Below are 24504 nucleotides of genomic sequence, written 5' to 3'. Positions count from 1 at the left end.
CCCCCCCACTCCCTCTCTCCCCTCCCCCCCCCCCCCCCACTCCCTCTCTCCCCTCCCCCCCCCCCCCCACTCCCTCTCTCCCCTCCCCCCCCCCCCCCCACTCCCTCTCTCCCCTCCCCCCCCCCCACTCCCTCTCTCCCCTCCCCCACTCCCTCTCTCCCCTCCCCCACTCCCTCTCTCCCCTCCCCCACTCCCTCTCTCCCCTCCCCCCCCCCACTCCCTCTCTCCCCTCCCCCCCCCCACTCCCTCTCTCCCCTCCCCCCCCCCACTCCCTCTCTCCCCTCCCCCCCCCCACTCCCTCTCTCCCCCTCCCCGCCCCCACTCCCTCTCTCCCCCTCCCCGCCCCCACTCCCTCTCTCCCCTCCCCCCCACTCCCTCTCTCCCCCTCCTCCCTCTCTCCCCCTCCTCCCTCTGCCTCTGACACACTTGAATCCAGCCGCCATCCTTCTCCTTCTTTCTGAACCATGTGAACCTGCGATATAGATTCGCAGATTCCTCAAAGAGACCATAATATTTACGAGCTTTCTTCCTTCATTGAATTGCGCTGATTTTGTTTTCTCCTTCTTGTCCTGCAATCCCCGCGTTGTCGACGACCAGGCCGCGTGGTAAGCTTTATTTTATTTTTATTTTGCAGTGTTGAATGTGCTGAAGGGAAATGGCAACCATGTGACTGGTTAGTCCAGGCACGATGATTGACAACTGCAGTCTGCAGCCTCCGGAAGCAACATTTTGCAACTCCTTTTAACCACGCTGCATATATATTATTGTATTTATTCAAAATACTGCACATCTAATATGATTAAATTAAACACTGTATTCTTCCTAAAGTTTATGGTGAGAAAAGGTCAGTTTTAACACCATAGGAGCAGAAAATAAGCCATTTGCCCCATCGAGTTTGTATCCTAACTAAATCACAACTAAATAACACCATAATATTTAAAGAATTGGATGTATGACAACTTATGAAGAATTTTCCAACTGTAGTCCTTAATTGCACTGAAATGGCAACAAATAATGCTGATAACAATAGATTATCTGTCACTAAACTAAATAGAGCACTTTTAAAAAAGATGTCAGGACAAGATAACATTACAGCATTTGACTGTTGTAAACAGAACAGAATGCACCAACTATTGAGATCATAACTAGCACAAATCATCTCAGTCCCAAGATATCTCTGCAGGAGTTCTTCAGGATGGTGTCCTAGGCCCAACTACCTTTAGCTGCTTTGTCAAATACCTTTCCTCCCATCTCTGGTCAAAGTGGAGTTGCCCCTGATGATTGCATGATCTTCATTTGTGAGAATCAGACATGAATTCAACTGAACTAGGTTTATTGTCACATATACTCACATGATTACAGTGAAAAGTTTACAAGTCATCACTTACAGCACTATCTTAGGTACAAAGGTACCTAGGTACAGATTCTTAGGTACAAACCAGACAAATAAGGAAAACAATGGTAAAGAGTTAATATTGCAGTCCTTCTTACTAAAAGTGGAAAAACAAAGAAACACAGTTAACAGTTCAACAGCACAGTTCTTAAGTGCCTGGTCATGCTGGATTTGCACTCCTCACAAAGGCTCAACATCCCCCCTCACCCCATTGCCACCCTGGACTCATGAATCCCACTCTTCCCACTGGCCACCCCGGATAGCCTGCTCCCGCTCTCACCGCCAGCCACCTCAAGCTGCCTGCTCCCACTATATCCACACACATGACCTGGACAACGTTCTAGCTTAGGCTTCATCCTTCTCTGAGGTGGATGTTGCAGGTACTTTTGATGGAACTTTCGTGAATTGTCGCAGTGCATCATGTAAACGCTACTGCCACTGTGTGACAGTGATGGAAGACTTGTCTGTTTAAAGCAATGAACAAGTGAAAAATGTGTAAAGCAATACCATTCCGCATATCTAACAAACATTCCACATATCTAACTCTGATAGAGGGAAAAATGTATTGTCATTGCATTGTTGTTTGAAGTGCTAACCAAATGTGCTGGTGTTGCTTTTATTGAATCCCCCAAAATTATTTGGACATATTGACCAGAAACTGAACTCTATATATTTTGCTACAAGAGCAGTTCAGAAACTTGGAATTCTGCAATAACTTACTTGCTAAATCCTCAAGGCCAGTCCATCATCTGCTGAGCTCAGGTCAAGAGGATGAAGGAATATTCTCAATGTTTCCTTCACTGTTGCTGGGATAAAATCCTGAAAGTCCTTTAGTAATGTCATTGTGGATGTACTGACAACAAATGGATTGCAACAGTTTAAGATAACAACTCAGCACCATCTTTTCAAGGGTAATTCAAGATAGGCAATAAATGCTGGACTTGTTGGTGTAACTTACATGAATGGAAAAATGAAAACAGTATAAAGCAATACCCTTCATGAACAAACATTCCACCCATCCGATTCTTACAGAGTGAAAAATGCAGTGTTATTACATTGTTGTTTGAGGGAATAACTTTGGCATTAACATGTGGAGATTTCTACTTTTCTGAATCACGCCTTGGCATCTTTTATGTTAATTTAAGAGAACAGTTGGGACCAGTGGAGCAGTTGTTCAAAATCTCAACTAAGCAGGAGGGTGTCCCTGAACACTTCAATCTATCGTATATCTGTAGCTTGTGGGAATTGGTGATCCGATATGAGGAGAAGGTGAGGACTGCAGATGCAAGAGATCAGAGTTGAGAGTGGTGCTGGAAAAGCACAGCAGGTCAGGCGGCATCTGAGGAGCAGGAAAATCGACATTTCAGGCAATTCGTGTGATGAAGGGCTTATGCCTGAAATGTCGATTCTCCTGCTCCTCGGATGCCGCCTGACCTTCTGTGCTTTTCCAGCACCACACTCTCGATTCTGATACCGTTGTGACCCATATAAGCATCTCTTCAAATATTGTCTCCAGTATGGGGGAATCAGAGTTGTCTAGATCTTAAAACATGGCAAGCGGATTTAATAGTATGCAAAAAGGAAGAAAGTTGCTACAATAAATAATAGCTGTTGGTCCCTCATACCAGAGGAGGAAGAATTATCATGAGAATGAGGAAATGGCAAAGAAAAACATTGTGCCTCAGTTTTCACTCTGGAAGACACAAGTTACAAGTCTGAAATAGAGTTGATGCTGCCTTGGAGACTCTTGGTCACCTGCAGAAACTTATTCAACACTCCAGTCGCACTATTTGTATGATCTCTGCCCTTGATCTCTCTGGCTGTAAGTTCTGTGCGCTTCTTTCTCACTGCACCTGACGAAGGAGCAGCGCTTAGAAATTTCTTTGTGATTTCAAATACACCTGTTGGACTATAACCTGTGTGATTTCTGCCCTTGGAGGATACGGGGAGCCGGGGGAAAGTGAAGCCCAAGATCAGCATCGGTCACACCGACAGGCCGGACTGCACACAGATGCTCCTGCTCCGCTCACTCCCACGCCCTGAAAGTTGAACCACGTACTTGGCTGCAGCGACGGTAGGCGGGCGCCGAGGGGTGGCGCTGCAGGCAGAGGAGCCGCCGATGTTGCGGCTCAGGGGGAGCCTCTTGCTGCTTGCAGCACCCTCGTCGATTCCCCGGCCGGGTGCTCGCTTCCGCCTCGTTGTCCCGCCGTCATAGGCTCGCGCGGTTGTTAGGGAGGAGGGAGAAGCCGCTGGCGGTTGTCGACCCTGGGTAATGGAATTCGATCCCGGTGAAGTACTGCTGGTGGTGGTCGCTATTGCCCTCACGGTCTTGCTCCTGGTGAGTCCGCTCGCTGTGACAGTCTCTCCCAGGGCAGCTTCCAGTCGACAGACAGCTCCAGGTTGGATCAGTGGTGCTGGAAGAGCACAGCAGGTCAGGCAGCATCCGAGGAGCTTCAGCAAAATCGACGTTTCGGGCAAAAGCCCTTCATCAGGAATAAAGGCAGTGAGCCTGAAGCGTGGAGAGATAAGCTAGAGGAGGGTGGGGGTGGGGAGAGAGTAGCATAGAGTACAATAGGTCAGTGGGGGAGGGGATGAAGGTGGTAGGTCAGGGAGGAGAGGGTGGAGTGGATAGGTGGGAAAGGAGCTGGGCAGGTCGGACAAGTCCGGACAAGTCAAAGAGACAGTGTGGAGCTGGAAGTTTAGAACTAGGGTGAGGTGGGGGAAGTGGAAATGAGGAAACTGTTGAAGTCCACATTGATGCCCTGGGGATGAAGTGTTCCGAGGCGGAAGATGAGGCGTTCTTCCTCCAGGCGTCTGGTGGTGAGGGAGCGGCGGTGAAGGAGGCCCAGCACCTCCATATCCTCGGCAGAGTGGGAGGGGGAGTTGAAATGTTGGGCCACAGGGCGGTGTGGTTGATTGGTGCGGGTGTCCCTGAGATGTTCCCTAAAGCGCTCTGCTAGGAGCCGCCCAGTCTCCCCAATATAGAGGAGACCTCATCGGGAGCAACGGATACAATAAATGATATTAGTGGATGTGCAAGTAAAACTTTGATGGATATGGAAGGCTCCTTTAGGGCCTTGGATGGAGGTGTGGGCACAGGTTTTACAGTTCCTGCGGTGGCAGGGGAAAGTGCCAGGATGGGAGGGTGGGTCGTAGGGGGGCGTGGACCTGACCAGGTAGTCATGGAGGGAACAGTCTTTGTGGAAGGCGGAAAGGGGTGGGGAGGGAAATATATCCCTGGTGGTGGGGTCTTTTTGGAGGTGGCGGAAATGTCAGCGGATGATTTGGTTTATGCGGAGGTTTGTAGGGTGGAAGGTGAGCACCAGGGGCGTTCTGTCCTTGTTACGGTTGGAGGGGTGGGGTCTGAGGGCGGAGGTGCGGGATGTGGACGAGATGCGTTGGAGGGCATCTTTAACCACGTGAGAAGGGAAATTGCGGTCTCTAAAGAAGGAGGCCATCTGGTGTGTTCTGTGGTGGAACTGGTCCTCCTGGGAGCAGATACGGCGGAGGCGGAGGAATTGGGAATACGGGATGGCATTTTTGCAGAAGGTAGGGTGGGAAGAGGTGTAATCCAGGTAGCTGTGGGAGTTGGTGGGTTTGTAAAAAATGTTGGTGTCAAGTCGGTCGTCACTAATGGAGATGGAGAGGTCCAGGAAGGGGAGGGTTGTGTCAGAGATGGTCCAGGTAAATTTAAGGTCAGGGTGGAATGTGTTGGTGAAGTTGATGAATTGCTCAACCTCCTCGCGGGAGCACGAGGTGGCACCAATGCAGTCATCAATGTAGCGGAGGAAGAGGTGGGGAGTGGTACCAGTGTAATTACGGAAGATCAACTAGTCAACAAAGAGACAGGCATAGCTGGGGCCCATACATGTGCCCATGGCTACCCCTTTGGTCTGGAGGAAGTGGGAGGATTCAAAGGAGAAATTAAGGGTGAGGACCAGTTCGGCCAAACGAATGAGAGTGTCGGTGGAAGGGTGCTGTTGGGGACGTCTGGAGAGGAAAAAAACGGAGGCCCTGGTCATGGCGGATGGAGGTATAGAGGGATTGGATATCCATCGTGGATACGGAAGTCTTGGAGGAGGTGGAGGGCCTGGGTGGTGTCTCGAACGTATGTGGGGAGTTCCTGGACTAGGGGGGATAGGACAGTGTCGAGGTAGGTAGAGATAAGTTCAGTGGGGCAGGAGCATGCTGAGACAATGGGTCGGCCAGGGTGGTCAGGCTTGTGGATCTTGGGAAGGAGGTAGAACCGGGCAGTGCAGGGTTCCTGGACTATGAGGTTGGAAGCTGTGGGTGAGAGATCTCCTGAGGTGATGAGGTTCTGTATGGTCTGGGAGATGATGGTTTGGTGATGGGGGTTGGGGTCATGGTCGAGTGGGCAGTAGGAAGAGGTGTCCTCGAGTTGGCGTTTGGCTTCAGCGGTGTAGAGGTCAGTGCGCCAGACTACCACTGCGCTCCCTTTATCCGCTGGCTTGATGGTGAGGTTGGGATTAGAGCAGAGGGATTGGAGGGCTGCGGGGATGGAATTGGTTTCAGTGAATTTAAGGAGCACTTAGAGGCAAGACAATATTACTGGGAGAGGTCTACAGGCCCTGTAACAGTAACCACAGTGTAGAGCAAAATATACAAACTAAATATTAGGTGTTTGCAACAAAGGTCCAACGATAATCTGTGTAGAAATTGGGGGAAAAAAATCACAGTGGTGATAGCAAGCTGAATGAGGAGTTTCTAGAATGCTTTCGAGATTAGTTCTAGAACTTGTTGCTACAGGAGTACACTATGTTATATTGGATTAGTTGTTGTGTAAGAGAATATCTGTTGTAGGAGCAGGACCACAACCTGGTTGAATTTGACATCCTGTTTGAAAGTGAGGGACTGGATCTAAGGTTCGTATTTTGAATTCGCGATCAACAATGTGACCATGAAATCAGAACTAGCTGAAAGGAACTGGGAGATGACACTCGGAAATTGGTCAATAGAAAAGGACTTAGCTGTACATCTCTATGACTCTATGACTTGCAGACATCTAAGGGCATATTTCCTAATACTCAGAATAAGTATATTCCTATCATAGTGTAAGATTCCAAGGGGAGGATCCATAGGACTGTCACGAAGGAAGCTTCAGGAGTTTGACCCAAGTGTTTTTATAAAGTCATAGAATTGTACAGCACAGAAGCAGACCCTTCAGTCCAACATGTCCATGCTGATGAGATATCCTAATCTAAGCTAGTCCCATTAGCCAACCTTAAACCCTTCGTATTCATGTACCCATCCAGATGTGTTTTAAATGTTGTAATTATATCCAACTCCACCACTTCCTCCAGCAGATCATTCAATACGTGCACCACCCTCTGTGTGAAAAGGTTGCCCCTCAGGTCCCTTTTAAATCTTTCCTCACATTAAACCTATACCCTCCAGTTTTGGATTCCCCTATCCTACGAACATGCTTTGGATATTTACTGTTCCTATGCCCCATGATTTTGTAAGTCTCTATAAGGTCAACCCCTCAGCCTCAGCTCCATGGAAAAATGTACAACCTCGGGAGAACAAGATGGATCATTGCTCAGCTTTCAGCAGGAACTGCAGGACTACTGCGCACTCTGCTTCACAGAAGTCTGGCTCAACATATTCATTTGTGACTGCGCACTTTAGGCTAATGGTTTTTCTATCCATTGTACGGACTGTATAGCATCCTCAGGTAAGACAAAAGGTGGAGGGGTTTACTTTTTAATCAACAACTTTTGGTGCAAAGACATTGCAACCCTGGGCAGCCACTGCTCCCCAAACCTTGAATTCCTCACCATCAAATGCCGCCCCTTGTATCTACCACGGGAAGTTACCGCAATTATGTTAGCTGCTGTGTACATACTGCCACAAGCAAAAGGTTGAGGAAACTCTGGATATGCTATCCTCCACCACTAACACCCTGGAGGCGGAACACCCCGAGTCCCTGTTTATTGTAACTGGCAACTTCAATCAAGCCAATCTAAGGAAGGTGTTGCCCAAGTACCACCAGAACATTACTTGCCTCACCAGTGGCCTGAGCATTTTAAACCACTACTACACCACTATGAAAGATGCCTACCGCTGCATCCCCCGCCCTCATTTTGGGAACTCCGACCACAATGCCGTGTTTCTTCTACTGGCTTACAGGCAAAAGCACAAGTAGGAGACCTTCTTGCGGATGCAGGTCCAATGCTGGTCGGAGGAGGCAGAGGATCAACTCCAGTGCTGTCTGGAAACAGCTGATTGGAATATGTTCAGACAGTGTGCAGGTACCTTGGATGAGTACACCACCACCGTCACAGACTTTATCAGCAAGTGTGTGGAGGACTGCATACCAAGGAAGTCAATCGGGGTGTTCCCCAATAGGAAACCCTGGATAAATCAGGACATACAGAACCTGCTAAAAACCAGACATGAGGCCTTCAGATCAGGAGACCCACTCAAATAAAAGGAATTCAAGTATGACCTTCGCAGAGCCATTAAGACAGCCAAGGACTAAAACCAATCCAAACTAGAGGCCCACACAGACACCCAGCGACTAAGGAAAGGACTGAATGACACCACAGGTTGTAAAAAGTGACCGTGCAAGTTAACAGACGATGACACATCCCTCCCAGATTGTCTCAACGCCTTCTATGCTCGCTTTGAGCAGAATTTCGGCAGAGAGGTAACACCTATTCCGACAAGTCCTGACGAACCTATCCCAACAGTCACTGCATCAGAGGTCAGATCAGTTTTCCTTCGTGTGAATCTAAGGAAAGTGATGGGACCAGTTGGAGTAGCAGGCCGTGCATTCTGAGCGTGTGCAGATCAACTGGCACAGGTCTTCTCTGACATCTTCAACCTCTCCCTTCAGCAGGCTACTGTCACTGCCTGTTTCAAGAGGGCCAACATTATCCCTGTGCCTAAGAAGGCTCATGCAGCATGTCTCAATGACTACTGTTCAGTGGCCCTAACTTTGGTGGTCATGAAGTGCTTTGAAAGGCTGATCATGGCATTAATCAACTCCAGCCTCCCCACTACTCTTGTCCCACTCCAATTTGCTTATTGGACCAACAGATCCATGTCAGATGCCATATCACTTGCATTTCACTCCTCCCTAGAACATCTTGACACCATGAACAGCTCTGTTACAAATCCTACTCATTGACTACAGTTCAGCCTTCAACACTATTATCCCCTCGACTGATTACTAAACTTAGTGATCTCTGACTAAGCCCCATTCTCTGCCACTGGATCCTCAGTTTCCTGACTCACAGGACACAATCAGTGAAGATTGGGGGACAACAGTTCATCCTCACTAACACTCAACACTGAAGCTTCCCAGGGGTGCGTAGTCAGCCCCCTACTGTACTCACTGTATACCATGACTGCGTCGCCAAATACCAGACTAATGCCATTTACAAGTTCGCTGATGACACCACCATAGTCATGGTGGTGATTTCACCTTCAGTTGCTGTAAGCTGTAACACACAGGACTTCTATCAAACACTGTTAAACTGAAACTTTCTGCATCAAATGAATATATTGTCACTATTTTTCTTCTTATAGTACAGCATGGTGTCGACCAAGATGCCATTCTACACTAATCTAGTCTGCCTGCACATAGGCCATATCCCTCTATTCCTTGCTTGTTCATGTGTCTGTCTAATGCCTCTTATGTTGTGTTGTATTTGCTTCTAACACCTACCCAGCAGTGCGTTCCAGGCACCTACCACCTCCTTCATCGCACATCTCCTTTTAAATGTTTCTCCTCTTGCCTTAAAGCTATGTATTCAACCTAGTATTTGACATTTCCACCCTGGGAAAAAAATTCAGATTATCCACTCTATTCCATGCCTGTAATAATTTGCATACCTCTATCAAGTACCCTCAGCCTTCAACGCTCTAATGTAAACAATCCAAGTTTTATTAACAAAACAGTAATAATTAACTCGCCTTAAATGCGGACTTTAATGGGTCTTTATGTTGCTTTATTGTGATTTTTGTTATGGTGTTGCAAGGACCACCAAGGGAAACTCATTAAAGAGCGAGAAAATGTGGAGGCATTTCAGCAGAGTGACTGCATCTTGTGGGGTGTACAGGAAACCTGTCGTCTCTCTGCCTCATTTTTAAAACTGGGATAACTTGCCTCTTGTTCACTATTGTGCCTCATAGGATCCTTTCCTATGAGGTTATTGATTAATCTTGTTTCATTGGATATTAACAGGTCTAGAATAGCCTGCTACTGCTGAGCCCTAAAATGTGCTGCTGTGAGAACTTGTACAAATACACTCCATTAATTTGTAGACTATCCTTGCCAACTTGATTCATCCCAATTTCCATTTCTATTAAAGTTGCTTGTTATTATGGTGGTACCTTTCCTACATGCTCCATTTGTTACTTCATATGTTCTCTGTTCTGTAGGGTTACTGCTGCTAAGAGGCTAAGAGTCTGCACTGTAACTTAAATAATAAAGAAATTTTTAGGAATAGGAGAAAGCAATGACAGTTGATAACTTTCCCTAATCACATTCTCTTCATCAATGTATAAAACAGCCTCACATAGATATCTGTTGCTTGCTTCAGTAACTTACTATCAAACTTAGAATTATACAACACAGATCATTTGATCCATCACACTGTGTTGGACTATTCTATTTCTAAAAAAAAGGGGTTCTTTATGACCTGACCAACATTTATTCCTGTAAACTGGTAGTTTATGTCTAAGCATGTGTTATCTGCCATATTTCCCAATATAGCCGCTGTCTTTGGATTTCAAAATTAGTGAATTGGCTATGAAGTTTTTTGAAACATCCTGAAGTGATGAAAGGCTATGTATAGATAATCACTTTTTTTTAATGAAAAAGCTTTTCGTTTACCAATTTCTACCATAAAATTCCTGGATTTTCATTGGTGCATTATTAGTCTAACTCTTTCCAATTTTTTTTCAAACTACCCTTACAAAATAGAAGATCAATCAGTGTGCATGTATTATACCAATATTGATATCAATTGAAAAGCGATGTTGCTGATCACAGCTGTGTTCAGAACAAAATGGGTGCACTTCATTCAATTATCACAATATACCAGTTAACACATATTGCAAAATTTATCAACTGTCACATCTTTTCATGGCTCAACATTTGTGCTTTGTGATGTAATAGTGAGAAGACACTCTTTGAATCTCATTTAAAAGTCAATATTTTTGGTACACAATCAATCTAAAGTACTATAATATTTTAATGCTAAAAATGCCTGGCAGTATTTTATTATCGTGAAAATATTAATTCTGGAGCTTCTCTTGAGTGGAATCTGTAAATAATTCAGTATTTTGTTCAAATGTGTCTTGATAGCTTTTTTCATTTCTTTTTGAGATTTGGTGATGTTCAAATGTGTCTTGATAGCTTTTTTCATTTCTTTTTGAGATTTGGTGATGTTCAAAATATACACTGATTTCTCTTCAAATATGCCCTGATGTTAAAAGCATCTATTGTTCTGACCTTTTGATGAGAAAATAAAATCTCAAGGCTCACAAAGTATTGCAAGTCCCTATTGTTGACTTTGTTATTGTTAGCATCCCTTTTACTTGGTCCGAAATGAAATCAATCTCAGGATTGATCTGATTCTTGTAAATATGAAACCATCCTGCAGGAGTGAAAAAATATAATGAAAAAATGTCTAACAAACTGTTTATCTGAACTTGAAGACCCTCCATATCTGTAATGTCACATTGTATATTTTATACTTGGTATTCTTGTCTTTTTGCAGCTGTTGTTAACCGCACACGTGACTGCTATTAAAATGCCAAACGTCAGTCTTGGAGAGACAGAAAAATTCTTTTTGAGTCCAAATTCTGGCAGGAAGGAGTTATTCCCAAGTATTCATGATCCTCCCACAAAAGAACTATCTGTCATTGTTCCATCTTATAATGAAGAAGAAAGGTGTAAGTTTTCTTGATAAGACCACAGTTATGTTGAGTTTAACTGGGCTTTCACTCCAATTTTCAGAAGATATAAGCTTCTGAGTTCTACAAGTTTATATTTTCCTGAAGATAGAAATAATTTGATGTCAGCTATATCAGCGGAAAGCATTCTTGTCTTTTGTGTTGAAAATTGTAGATTCAAGATCCATTCCAGAGACTTGAGCACAAAGTCTCTACTGACATTTGAATGTTAAGAAATGTTGTTCTTTGTACTTTTCTGCAAAAAAAACTCTGCTAAATAAAATTTAAAATATTTTAATGTGTGCTCCAGAACTAAAAGAACACTGGTCTTAATAGTGTCGAGCCAAGTATTCATCAAAACAACTAAGATTCCTTGTTCTGTCTTTACTGCCATGTGATTTGCTTGGTTTTGTTTGTTTTAGGTTCATTCCTAGAATGTAGACCCCAATTTGACCAGATTTACTTTAATTTCAATCTTTTAAATTGCCATATTTGAACCAATAGTGTCAGGATATCCTTTGACTCAGAAAAACATCTCAGTTCAAGCTTTTTTTTTCCCAAGTGCTTTCCTCCTCATAGTTTGGTCTCTATTTTATATCTTCTAGAACCATACTACTTGATGCCATTCAACTGGTCATGTGCTGCTTAAACAGATAATGATTTCCAGCACTTTTCTTCCTCCCTTCTGTCCCCCAAAATATTTTATTTTATTTTATTTTATTTTATTTTGTACTATCACAATATTTGAATTTACTGGGAAACTGCATTGATACTTTCCATTGGAAAGATGCTAGTATTTGGTTGCCATGTAATCAATGTAATTTAAGTTAGTGTCATATTCCACTATCTTTCGTATATCGATAATCATGTAAACAGTGGTCACCGTGTAAATGTTGCCATGTTCTCATTTTTGCTTTACTCCATTTCAGTACCTCTGATGATGGATGAGGCTTTAGAATATTTGGAACAAAGACAGGTAGTGATAATTTTATTCTTTCAGACCAACTGTTATTTGTGAATTTGAATTATAGTGCAACATGAGAGTCCACTATCTTTCTTAGTTTTGTTTTCTCTTTAGAATAGCAGAATATGTTAAATGTTACTATTTATTTTGGGAAAATATATCATTTTTAAACAATAACTTGATGAGAATTCTTTGCAGGAAATTGTGCTTTGCTGTGGAAAGTTATGAAACTTTTATCTTCAAATCCCTGTTTTGACCACAAAAAAGGTTTGCATTACTTTATGAATGTTTTACATTGTCCTTTGGAAGAACACATTTGCAAGTTATTTTTATGGAGATAGCCTAGTAAATTAGATTAGATTAGATGGAAACAGGCCCTTCGGCCCAACAAGTCCACACTGCCCCGCCGAAGCGCAACCCACCCATACCCCTACATCTACCCCTTACCTAACACTACGGGCAATTTAGCATGGCCAGTTCACCTGACCTGCACATCTTTGGACTGTGGGAGGAAACCGGAGCACCCGGAGGAAACCCAAGCAGACACTGGGAGAATGTGCAAACTCCACACAGTCAGTCGCCTGAGGCGGGAATTGAACCCGGGTCTCTGACGCTGTGAGGCAGCAGTGCTAACCACAGTGCCACTGTGCCGCCACAAATGTTGCAGTAAATTTAAAATTTTTAGCTTAATAATAAAACATCACTCTTTGTAAGATAGGATTTCTTGTATTGAGGGTAATGTATTATCATGGATTCAGGATTGGCTAACACAGAAGACCGTCAGGATTAAAGGATCTTTTCAGATTGGAAAGGCATGACTAATAGAGTGCCACAAGGATCGGTCCTGGTGTCTCAGCTATTTAGTGTCTGTACCAATGACTTGGAGGAGGATACAGAGTGCTGCTGAAACAAAAATAGATGGAAGGATGTGGTGATGAAGGAATCTGTAAGGGGATATAAATAGGTTGTGAATGGGCAAAAACATGGTAGATGGACTTCAGTGTAGAAAGGAATGAGGTCATGCACTTTGGCAGGAAGAATCAAAAAGCAGACTATTGTTTAAACACAGAGAGAGAGAGACTCCAAAAATGTACAGCACACGGAGCTGTGGAAAAAAAAAGAACCAAGGTAGAAAGAGATGGGTACCTTGGGGCAGAAACAATGGGTCTGCCTGGGCAAGCCCCTCCCCTCCCTTGTCTGCATTCTGAGGGACCATTCTCTCTGGGACAACCTGGCCCTTCACTCCCGACACCTTCCCATGCAACTGTAAAAGGTGTAGCACCTGCCAGTTACTTCCTGTCTCCTCTCAATGCAAGGCTCTAGCCACCTCTCAGACAAAACAGAGATTTACCTGCACTTCACTCAATCTAGTCTACTGTATTTGCTGCTCACGGTGCAATTCCCTTTACATTTAGGGAGATGAAATGCAGATGGGGCAACTGCTTTGTAGAACATCTATGTTCTGTCCACAAATGACCCCAAACTTCCAATTGCCTGGCACTTCAGCGCACCATTGGATTTACTGGGCAACATTTCTGTCTCAGGCCTGCTCTGGTGAGGCTGAATGCAAGCTGGAATAACAGCATTTCATTTTCCGCTTAGGGCCTAAACACCACCCTCCATTCCTTTACCTATCCCTACATCACAGGCCCTGTCATCTCAGGGGCTGCTTTCAGTGCAGCCAACCAGTTTTCACTTACTAATTCTATTATCAGCTTTCTTTTCTCCTTTTTGTACCATTATCCATCCCTATTGTCTGCATGAACTGTCTTTCTCTCCCTCTGGGTTCTACCTCCACCTATTATGTACACTCACGCTCTCCCCCTCCCCCCTCTCTACGTACCACGTTTTCCTACTGACCATCAGTTCTGAAGAAAGGTCACTGGGCCTGAAACATTAATTCTGCTTTTCCTCCACAGATGCTCCCAGACCTGCTGAGTTTCTCCAGCAATTTCTGTTTTTGTTTCAAATTTCCAGAATCTTCATTTCTTTGTATTGCATTTACCTTTTTATAGTGGTTCATTCCAGTGAATGTTTTGCTGTCACTCAGTAAGCCATCACCTTAAAGGCTTCCAACACCAATTAGAAAAAAGTCTGATGACAGCTGTTTTAAACTTGTAATCAGTTAGGTTGATCGAGGACTTGGTGAGAGGTTTGTGAGTTCGTATGGCTACTGTAAGGAACTAGACGTCTAACTAAATTCACTTTGCGTCTGAGTGCAAAGACCATAAAACATAGGAGCAGAAGCAGGCCATTCGGACCATCTGCCATTCAAATATAGCTGATATATTTCTCAATCCTGTTCTCCTGCCTTCTCCCTATAATTTTTGATTGCCTTATTAATCAAGAATGTAGCCATCTCTGTCTTAAATGCACTTAATAACTTGGCTTTCACAGCCGTCTGTGGCAATGAATTCCATGGATTCATCACTCTGTCTGAAGAAATTCCTCCTTGTCTCTGTTCTAGAGGTCTTCCCCTCATTCTGAGGCTGTGTTTTCGGGTCCTAGTCTCTCCTGTTATTGGAAACATTTTCTTCTTGTCCTCTGTATCCATGCCTCTTAGTATTCTGTAATTTTCAATGAGATTCAACCCCCCCTGACCCCACCTCCTACCTCATCCTTCTAAACTGCATTGAGCAACTTCAACATGTCATAGGAAATAGTGAGAGAAAAGTGGTAAGTGCCCTCCCAACAACTATCCTCCATTCTCTTCACTCCCCCCGCCAGAATTCCCTGTAAATGCTGACAATACCCCTCCCCGGGATCATTCATTCTTGCAAATAAAGACCACCACCCCCACCCCACACAAACTAAAGCCAGCATATTCTTCCTTAGATACATGGCCAAAATTGCTCATAATATTCTAAATCCAATTTAACCAGAGTCTTCTGCAACCTTAATCGTACATCCCTGCTTAAACCATCTCTGATGAATGACAAGTAAAATTCATGCCACCCAAGTGCCATGGAATGATTGTCTCCATCAAGCTAGAATCTAACCATTTTCCTTTGACAATAGGTAACATTACAACTTCTAAATCCTCACCATTGACATCCTTTGGGTTGCTATCAATTAATTAGAAACTTAACTAAATTAGCTGTATAAATATAGAGGATTGTGGCACCTAACTGTAAGTTCATTTCCTGAGTACAAGAATCTTACTGTAACTAAGAGGGCAAGTCAGAAGCTGGGAATTCTGCTGAGTCCACAAAACCCTTGTCAGGAATGTGATGGAAGACTTGTTTGGATGTGTGTGCTTGAATTGCACCACATCCATCACTTAAAACATTCATTCTCCTTATCACCAGTGCATAATGGCAACAGTATGTGCCATAAGCAAGATATTCTGTGGGAAATTGCCAAAATTCTTAAACACCTTCAAAACTCATTATCTGTACACTTAAGAAAACAAAAGAAGGAGATTCAGTGGACCACCAAGTTCCCTTCCAAGATGCACATCAACATGACTTGAAACCTGTAATTATTGTTGGATCGAAATCCTAGCACTGCCACGGTGGCTCAGTGGTTAGTACTGCTGCCTCACAGCACCAGGGTCCCAGGTTCAATTCCAGCCTCGGGCGACTGTCTGAGTGGAGTTAGCGTGGATTTCTGCCCGCAGTCCAAAGATGTGCAGGTCAGGTGAATTGGCCATGCTAAATTGCCCACAGTGTTATGTGCATTTTTCAGAGGGAAATGGGTCTGGGTGGGTTACTCTTTGGAGTGTCGATGTGGACTGGAAGGGCCTGTTTCCACACTATAGGAATCTAATCTAACAGGAGTATGTGTGTGTGTGTATACATACATCACAGTTAATGTTTCCTGTAAGTCTTTTTGCTTCTGCACGAACCCTGGAGGTCCATGCGACATAACCACTCTTCAGCACACATGTGCATGGAACATCCCAGCAGCTGCATGACCACACAGCTAAGAAGAAACGTTAATCACAATGGTGCATGAAGGTGGTCCACCACTATTTTCTCCAGCATGGAGTTCATGATGAGGAATAAATGTTATGATTCCCATTGAAGCTAACATCCATGAACACATACAAAAAAGTTACTGTACTACCTTGATCAGTAAAGTGGTACTCTTTCGAATAATTCAATCAGACGTGGTTTTCCTTTTATAAATCTGTGCTGACACTGATCCATGTCTTTCCAAATGAAAACATATTTTGTCCCAGATTGCTTTCTAATAACTTATCACACCAATGTTTGGCTTGTTCACCAATAATTTTCTAATTTCATGCTTTCTCCTTTTTCAAATTGTGATATAAATTTAGCACCCATCAAGACGCTTTTTGTATCCAATGAGCTCAAAGATTTTGACCAATGCTCATGCTATTTCTGCTTTGGCTTCTTTCAGCATTTATTATACGTTATACCTGAACCAGGTGACTAACACACAAGTAAGGCATTTAAGGGTTAAATCATGTACTTTAGTTTTTAAATACACCTCCAATTCCTTTTTATATGATGCAAATATACCAGATTGTATGCTATTTTGTAATATTCAGGATATTAAGAGATACTTTAAAACTTTCTTTATAGAGGAAAGACTCCTTATTTTCCTATGAAGTGATTGTTGTAGATGATGGCAGTAGAGATGAAACAACAAAGGTAAGAAATACCAAAAGCAAATCCACAGAAGTCCTTCCAACAATTTCTGCTGTAACGTACTTAAGATTTATGCTAAATGTGTAATGGTATTTTTGTACTATCTGTTTATTTTTTAAATAAATGTTTGCAGGCCTGTGAAAGTACTTTAAAAATGGCCTATTCTGTTTCTGGCTTTGCATTATTTGTGTTGTAAGTTCATATCTTCCTGCAGATGCTCTTTTATAAATCATTGCCAGAAAGGAACCTTGTGTAAAATAATTCTTCCTATTAATTTCACCCACAATAATATTTGGCTTTTTTTAAAAGTAGTTAGATGACCCCTTCTCGATTTGATGTTTAGCTCATAGCAAATTTTTTTACGTAGGTTGTGTTCTGAACTTATTGTACAGCAAAAGTGCATTTATGCTGAAGATCGGCCAAAAGTTGGAATTCACTGAAATTAAAAACATTTATTTATAATTTGAAAATAATATGAATGTATTATGTTTTAATGCTGAAACTGCCTATAGTGACTGCGGTGCCAATGTGGGTTGTTTCATTTGTTCATTGTTAATTTGCAATTAAATGGCCATTTGTATTTTAGATATTTTGATGGAATAAATAACTGAAGGAGTTAAGAAAGATGGTGATCCATAGTTCGGAGGAAAATTGGTATATGGGGATTTGCAGAAGCACCAATTGGCAATCCTAAATTGAAATAAATCTTGTAGTCAGCCAATTTGAACATGTAAAAACTTATCTCCAGGACAAGTGGAATTTAACCCTGGACTTTTTGGCCCAGAGATAAGGACAATACCATTGTGCCACAGAGCCTGTCAATGCCTTAAATCACCCTAAGCCAGTTTGTACTTAGACTAAAATAAAAGGAGAATGCCAAAAGTGCACAACAAGGTGGGGAGTATCTATGGAGAGGGGAAGCAGAGTAAACTTTTCTAGCTTTGATTACAGGTGATCAATCTGAAGATGAACAGCTTTTAAGCAAGTACCAAGTGAGGGGGAAACAAAATTAGAAATGGACTTAAAACCATATGTCACAAAAACATCATGAGGGCATGTATTTACTCATCTCCCATTTTATTAATTTCTGTCAAAGCCAAAGTATGTTTTTAAAGAAACGTTTCACAACTCTGTCAACTTCTTTTATGTTTTGCATCGGAAGCAATCCAAAGAAGGTTTACCAAACTAAAACCTGTAATGAGTGGGTCATCTAATGAGGAAAGGTTGTTCAGACTATGCTTACACTTCTAACCCCCAGTAGAATACAAGAGGTGACTTGATTGAAACATATAAGGTTGTGAGAAAGTCTTGACAGGGTAGATATGAAGAGGTTGTTTCCTTTTATGGGACAATCTAGAATTGGGTGTTACTGTTGAAGATTTAGGACTTACCCATTTAAAACAGATGGATGAATGTTTTTCTGGAGGATATGAATCTTTGAAACTTCCTAAAAAGGTGGTGAAAGTAAGTGTTTAAATTTTTTTTATAGCACAGTTAGATTTATTCTTGAGAAGTAAGATTTTGAAAATTAGGGATAGATAAGCATATGGAATTGCAATTACAGTTGTCTTAACCTCAACTTTGGAGCAGGCTCAACAGACTGAAGAGTAGACTCGGGTTCTTTTTATGTTTAGGAAATAGGCAGTTCCCTTTTTGAAAGAGAGAATAATGTGTGATTAACTATTGAGAAAAATTTGCTGACTATTTCAGTACATGTGCATAATCTGATGAGTTGAAAGCAAGCCAATCTTTAATACATGATACTCTTTTACTTTAGAGTTTAATAATTAAAAATGAAACATTAATAATTAGAACCCAAACTCTAACATAGCAGCTGTGTGAAATAAATAACAATTATTGGAGAGACTATATAACTTGTCCTTTCTGTAAAATCATTAACAATGAATTTACATTGCTTCAAGCTGGATTAAATTTAAATTGTTTGTCAATCAAGTTCTATCCATTGTGAAATTAAGAATTGTTGTACATCATGGTGACTTTGGTTTCTATGGACAAGTCTAAATCTCTTGCAATGAAGGATTTTATTGAAGTTGATGTGAAAGTTTCGCCAGGTGGCTGGATTCTCAAATTGTTTTGTTTTGCAGGGAAGCTGAATTTTATATTAATTTTTTCTAACATACAATGCTCAAATCTATTTATTTAGGTTGCGCTGAATTATTCCAAGGCATATGGATCTGATAAAGTCCGAGTATTAACATTTGTCAAAAATCGTGGGAAAGGTGGAGCTGTTAAAATGGTAAGTTTTGGGCCAAAATTTGTTTAACCAGACCTTTTAATGACCAAAATTTAAATAGAAAGAAAACTTGTATTTATTCACTGGCTATCTCAAAGTACTTTCCAGCAAATTAATTTTGAATTGTCGTCATTATTGCAACATAAGCATGCAGATAGTATGCATTCAGCAAACTCTCTCAAACAGCACAGAAGCTTTTTCTTTTGTGGTGAAGATTTGATATTTAAGAACTAGCCAGGAAACTAGAGATCACTCACAGCTCAACGTCGAAGTAGTGCAAAGGTATACTTCTGAGACTCCTGCATGATTTCTAATTGTACATTACAGTTAATAATTCTAGTTGTATATGTTTAATACAGTGAATAGTGTAAAACCTCAAGATTGAATCTGTCTCTATACAGTTAACTTCAGTTTTCTAATTTTGTTTTGATAACTTGGATAGAAGCATAAAACTAAAGGCAGGCATTTAGTTTCTTTATTCTGATCCAAAATGCAGTTGGATTATAGCTGCTCTGTACTTTAATTCCGTTTACCCACCTTGATTCCAAATCCCTTAAATTTTTGACAGGTAAAGATATTATCAATCCATATTTGTACTATTCAGTTGACACCTAGTTGAAACTGCTTTTGGGGAGAGAGATTTTAAAATTTCTATTACTCTTTGTATGCTTCCTGAATGATGTCCCAATGGCCTGTTACAGACCAGACCGAACCCCCTCAAAATATATTAAGAAGATAGCCGAGACTCTAACTTCTAGCTGTGATAGAGAGAGGAATAAGAGCTTCCATATCCTGCTTCAAGACCCCAGCAACTACAACTGAAGTCTAAATCTAAAATAAAACCTGGTTCTGTGGGAACTTGACCCCATCAATTCAGGCTGCTTTTATTGTTCCCACTTTTAAAAAAAAAACCAAACCCTCTGAAGCTATTAACTTTTTATTGGCTTTGGAGCAGACTATTCAGCACCTCTGTCTCAACCTTTCTTCATAAAAACAAAACCAGGACAAAATACACCTCTTAAAGCTTGACCTGTGAGATACTATGGCTTTAATTTTAAGGCTATAGGTTCTTTTTCTGGACTTTCCAACCAGACAGAATTGTTTCTTTCTATTTATTCTCTCAAAACCTTTAATCATAATTTACTTCAGTTAGATGCCCCCTAATCTTCTATATTTAAGGGAGTGTGAATCATCTTATTAATGCCAAATTTTTGCAGAAGATTTGCTGTGTATAATGTATTAGCATGTTGCAACATTCACACCTAGCTGCCAGAGTTTTGAAATCTGAAATTGAAATCAAATAATATTTGAAAAATATGTCCCTCTTCTTATTCATATCCCTATTCTTTTTCATGTTGGTATACAATGTAGTTCATGAAAAAAAATCCTATATTATAGTGAAGGTATGTCCAGTTTGTGTTTTTATGAATATGTTTAAAAAAAAACAGGTTTTTCGCATGTTGGTATTGTAATTACAAAATGTTATAACATACCTTATTTGCATACAATTTACAGACTAATCAAAGGACGAACCCACCATAAAAGGTTCTCTATGACATTCTGGAGTTTATAATTTTATTGCTTCATTTCATGTAGTAATATAACAGAAATCACAGTACAGTTTAATTCTGTTCAGGGTGTGTTGAAATGCCGAGGGAAATACATCTTAATGGCTGATGCTGATGGAGCTACGAAGTTTGCTGATATTGAAAAAGTAGAAGCTGGTTTGAAAGATCTCCAGCCATGGCCTGTGAGTATTGTGACAAGGGCATAAAGTTTGACCTATGGAAATAGAAAATGTTTCTTGTAGCAAACTATATTATAATAATTGAAAAGCCAAATTTTAGAAACATTATTTGAACATTATTTACATTTTCCATGCATGTGTGCATTTAAATGGCATTATAATCCCAAGTGATTGTGTTTTGAGTGGCATCTTAACTGTAATTACTGGCATCGCACTCATTGTCTTCCAAACCTCCCTTAATGCCCATTGTCCAAAATTCTGAACTCTATACTTTTTATGCACTCATGATAGCATTCCAAGAAAAATGGTTCTAAAACTGTTATACAACCATTTAACTTTGTGAATTGTGACCGCCATAATTGATTCCTGCAAATTATTTAATACATCTGCTGCTTCATCTATTTTAGATAATTTAATCTGCTGCATGATTGCAGGGAAATTCATGAATGTTTATGCAGAAGCTACTTGTGACACTAATATGGCTTGAATTCAGCAACTTAAATCCTGCTCTTGTGAAACCAGCTAATTAAATTTATTTTGATCTCTCTTTAGGATAACATGGCTATCTCGTGTGGGTCTAGGGCTCATTTGGAAAAGGAAGCAATAGCCAAAGTAAGTGTAGCTGAAAAATTGTGGACTTATGCTCATGGCAAACGATTACGACAATTGTCATTAGTGAATTTCAAGAATAAATTTGAGTTCCAGAATTTCACTTGTATAGTAGAGTTCATTTTTTAGAATATTAACTATAACAAAGCCGCATTTTACGTTTAAAAACCCTTGAATATTATATGATTTATTCCTTCAAATCAAAGTTGCTTAATTTTAATTATTTGTGAATTTCAGTTGAAATTATGTAAAAACAAACTTTTGAAAAAGCTTTTACTTTGCTTGTTTCAAACCTTTCAATTATTGGTAGATGATATGAAGTTGAAGTGGGATGGACATCTTTTCTATCTTGGTACCATCTAAAGAACTTAATCGTCAAGGCAGTCTTGCCAGCCATCAGTAATGTGCCAATATGGGTGTCAACTTAGTGACTGAATAATTGAGATTTACAAACAGGTTCTTTAATGATTAAACATTGGAAGAAAAGAGTCACTTTGACATGTTTTCTACAGGATGGTTGACCAGGGAGTTTGTAAATGATGTAGGTTCAATTCCCCTTTTTATGTAGATGACACTCAAACCCAGGATCTGAGTGTGAGTCAATATGCATTTGGATTGATGGTTGGGAGTTCTCCAAATCCATTGGCTAGGAGAGCTTCTGGCAATTTCAGCTTTAATATTTCTAACAAAATTTACAACTTTGACAAATGTTCAGAACTAACAATTGTGTAAACATAATTTTTTCTGTTCTAGCGTTCCTGTTTTCGAACTCTACTCATGTATGGTTTCCATTTTTTGGTGTGGTTTCTGTGTGTAAGAGGAATAAAGGATACACAGTGTGGCTTTAAGCTTTTGACTCGAGAAGCAGCTCAAAGGACATTCTCAACATTGCACGTAGATCGCTGGTATGTTTTTTTGTGTCTTTATAAATTGGTGAATTGTACTAAGATTGAAAAATACTATTACATTTTGCATGTTGAGATTAAGTAATTTGAATGAGGAGATGGATCAAATTGGCATCACAATGTTTTATTCCACTTCCCCTTATTGCTAGATAATTGTACATTGCAAAAGAATGACTTTAATGAATCAACTATTTAGAAAAATAAAGTGCAGAATATGATGTGATTTGATTATTGCTGGCATGCTCTCAAACACAGCTTAGTTTTTTTTAATTTCATTTATTTTTTTGAAATTGTTTTGGCACTTTTCACAACACTTCATAAATTTAACTGAATAAAATTGCTAATAACCTTGATATCTAATTGCTTCCAAGTAAATTCTACAAAATGGAAAATATCTGCATTAAAGGTGCCCTCAAATAGTTTAATTAAAGGGCTTCTTATCAAGGCACCTGGAAAGCAGCAAAAATCTGATCTTAAATCTCCAGTGCTTGAAGGGAGAAAAAGATTATTAAATAGATCATTTAAGTCTAGAATAGAAATATCATAACTCCAATATCAGTGCTTCTTAATAGGTATTTTCTGGTTGGTCAATTTAAAGTGAAATGGATCTACCTTCAAGTCTGTAAATCTTTGGAATAGATTCCACTGCTGACATGTAGAAGCTTCTAATTATTTGGCAATATCCAGCAAGTTGCGTATTAGGCTATTATGGTTATGCTAAAAAGCTTTATTTGATACTTGGACTGGGCAGTATTGGACCTTCTCTATCATTTTTAACTAGAATGGTTTTAGCATCCTCGACTTTCTTAGTGTGGTGTCAAAAATCTCCACGCTGCCTCGAGAATACAGGTTTCAATGACCTTTCATTCTTGAGAATAGTGGACATCTGAAGTGACAATTAATCCCTTAGGCAACTCTATTACCAAACAATATCGTAGGTGAGCTCAGCAATTGTCTTTTTGTCTTGACTATCTTCATAAATCCTCTCCTGTTTGAGTTATATTCAAGTAATTCACATTATTGGAAAAATTCTATCGATTAAATATTTGAAATGAAGTGATTTGTTGTATTGATGTCTGTGCTGATCACACTCTTTCAGTTTCTGACTGGACTTTTGGTACACTCTTTTCTCAGCATGCTGTTACAGTTGGATTAGATTAGATTAGATTAGATTAGATTACTTACAGTGTGGAAACAGGCCCTTCGGCCCAACAAGTCCACACCGACCCGCCGAAGCGCAACCCACCCATTCCCCTACACTTACCCCTTTTACCTAACACTACGGGCAATTTAGCTTGGCCAATTCACCTGACCTGCACATCTTTGGACTGTGGGAGGAAACCGGAGCACCCGGAGGAAACCCACGCAGACACGGGGAGAATGTGCAAACTCCACACAGTCAGTCACCTGAGGCGGGAATTGAACCCGGGTCTCTGGCGCTGTGAGGCAGCAGTGCTAACCACTGTGCCACCGTGCCGCCCATTGACTTATCCCTTTTTTGGTACTACTGTTGTATAGTCACGGTGCATGGTGGGGAAAGAGATTGAAAACAAAGTTATTCTGTGAAACTGATTATCTACAATGTATCTTTTTCTCTTCCTGAATCCTTCCGTATTGTTATTGTTTAATTTTGACAATACAGTACTTTTTGTGTACTTTACAGATAAATGAAAAAGGTTATAGCATTGGTTTATGAGCTTTGCTTTTATATGGTTGGCACTGGAGGGAGATAATTTTGAAAGTGCACACTTCAAAGATAAGCATTTTGCAATAATGTATTAAATTATTGTGGAACCCTGTTAGAAATTTCAATCAAGAATTTGGTATTTGTGTTATCTGATTCAAGCATTTACTGCAGGAAATGCAGTAAATTGGCAAGAAACTAAACTTTCTCAAGTGTGATAAATTCTGTGCATTTATTTTATAAACAGGATCAATTGTTTGTCCACCATAGCAGATGAACTGATATTTGAGAGCAGTTAGCTGTGCTGGTGATGGATGAGTTGGTATTCATTTGTCTAGCCTTTCCAGTATGTATGGCAGCCATATAAATGTCATAATATCATATAGAAGAAGTATATGATATGCA

General features: G+C 40.9%; 1 protein-coding gene and 1 long non-coding RNA gene across 4 annotated transcripts in view; one reads left to right on the top strand and one right to left on the bottom strand.

Annotated features, from left to right (window-relative positions):
• Nucleotides 1-1316: 1316 nt before the first annotated feature.
• Nucleotides 1317-2223, bottom strand: LOC148149825 (uncharacterized). The gene is made up of 2 exons (XR_015757464.1): nucleotides 2114-2223; nucleotides 1317-1857 (listed from the first exon to the last, which is right to left on the bottom strand). It is a non-coding gene; the product is annotated as an uncharacterized LOC148149825 (long non-coding RNA).
• Nucleotides 2224-3599: 1376 nt separating this feature from the next.
• Nucleotides 3600-24504, top strand: part of alg5 (ALG5 dolichyl-phosphate beta-glucosyltransferase) — a 40607-nt gene continuing 19702 nt past the window's right edge. For 2 of the 3 annotated variants that reach the window (XR_015757463.1, XM_087988272.1), the window contains exons 1-8: nucleotides 3651-3824; nucleotides 11146-11320; nucleotides 12250-12296; nucleotides 16835-16903; nucleotides 19065-19157; nucleotides 20791-20904; nucleotides 21454-21513; nucleotides 22264-22415. Coding sequence is in view for 2 of the 3 variants with exons in the window: in XM_087988272.1 (XP_087844398.1) it covers nucleotides 3666-3824; nucleotides 11146-11320; nucleotides 12250-12296; nucleotides 16835-16903; nucleotides 19065-19157; nucleotides 20791-20904; nucleotides 21454-21513; nucleotides 22264-22415 (869 nt within the window). In the remaining variant the exon portion in view is untranslated. Of the gene's footprint in view, nucleotides 3825-11145; nucleotides 11321-12249; nucleotides 12297-16834; nucleotides 16904-19064; nucleotides 19158-20790; nucleotides 20905-21453; nucleotides 21514-22263; nucleotides 22416-24504 lie in introns of all 3 variants that reach the window. The other variant, XM_087988273.1, reaches the window with a different exon arrangement.

This window comes from Chiloscyllium plagiosum, unplaced genomic scaffold (assembly GCF_037043375.1).
Source record: "Chiloscyllium plagiosum isolate Xiang-an unplaced genomic scaffold, Cpla_swu_hap1 HiC_scaffold_6, whole genome shotgun sequence".
NCBI lineage: Eukaryota > Metazoa > Chordata > Chondrichthyes > Orectolobiformes > Hemiscylliidae > Chiloscyllium > Chiloscyllium plagiosum.
Note: the sequence above shows the minus strand (reverse complement) of the source record. Positions and strands in the feature narration are given on the sequence as shown.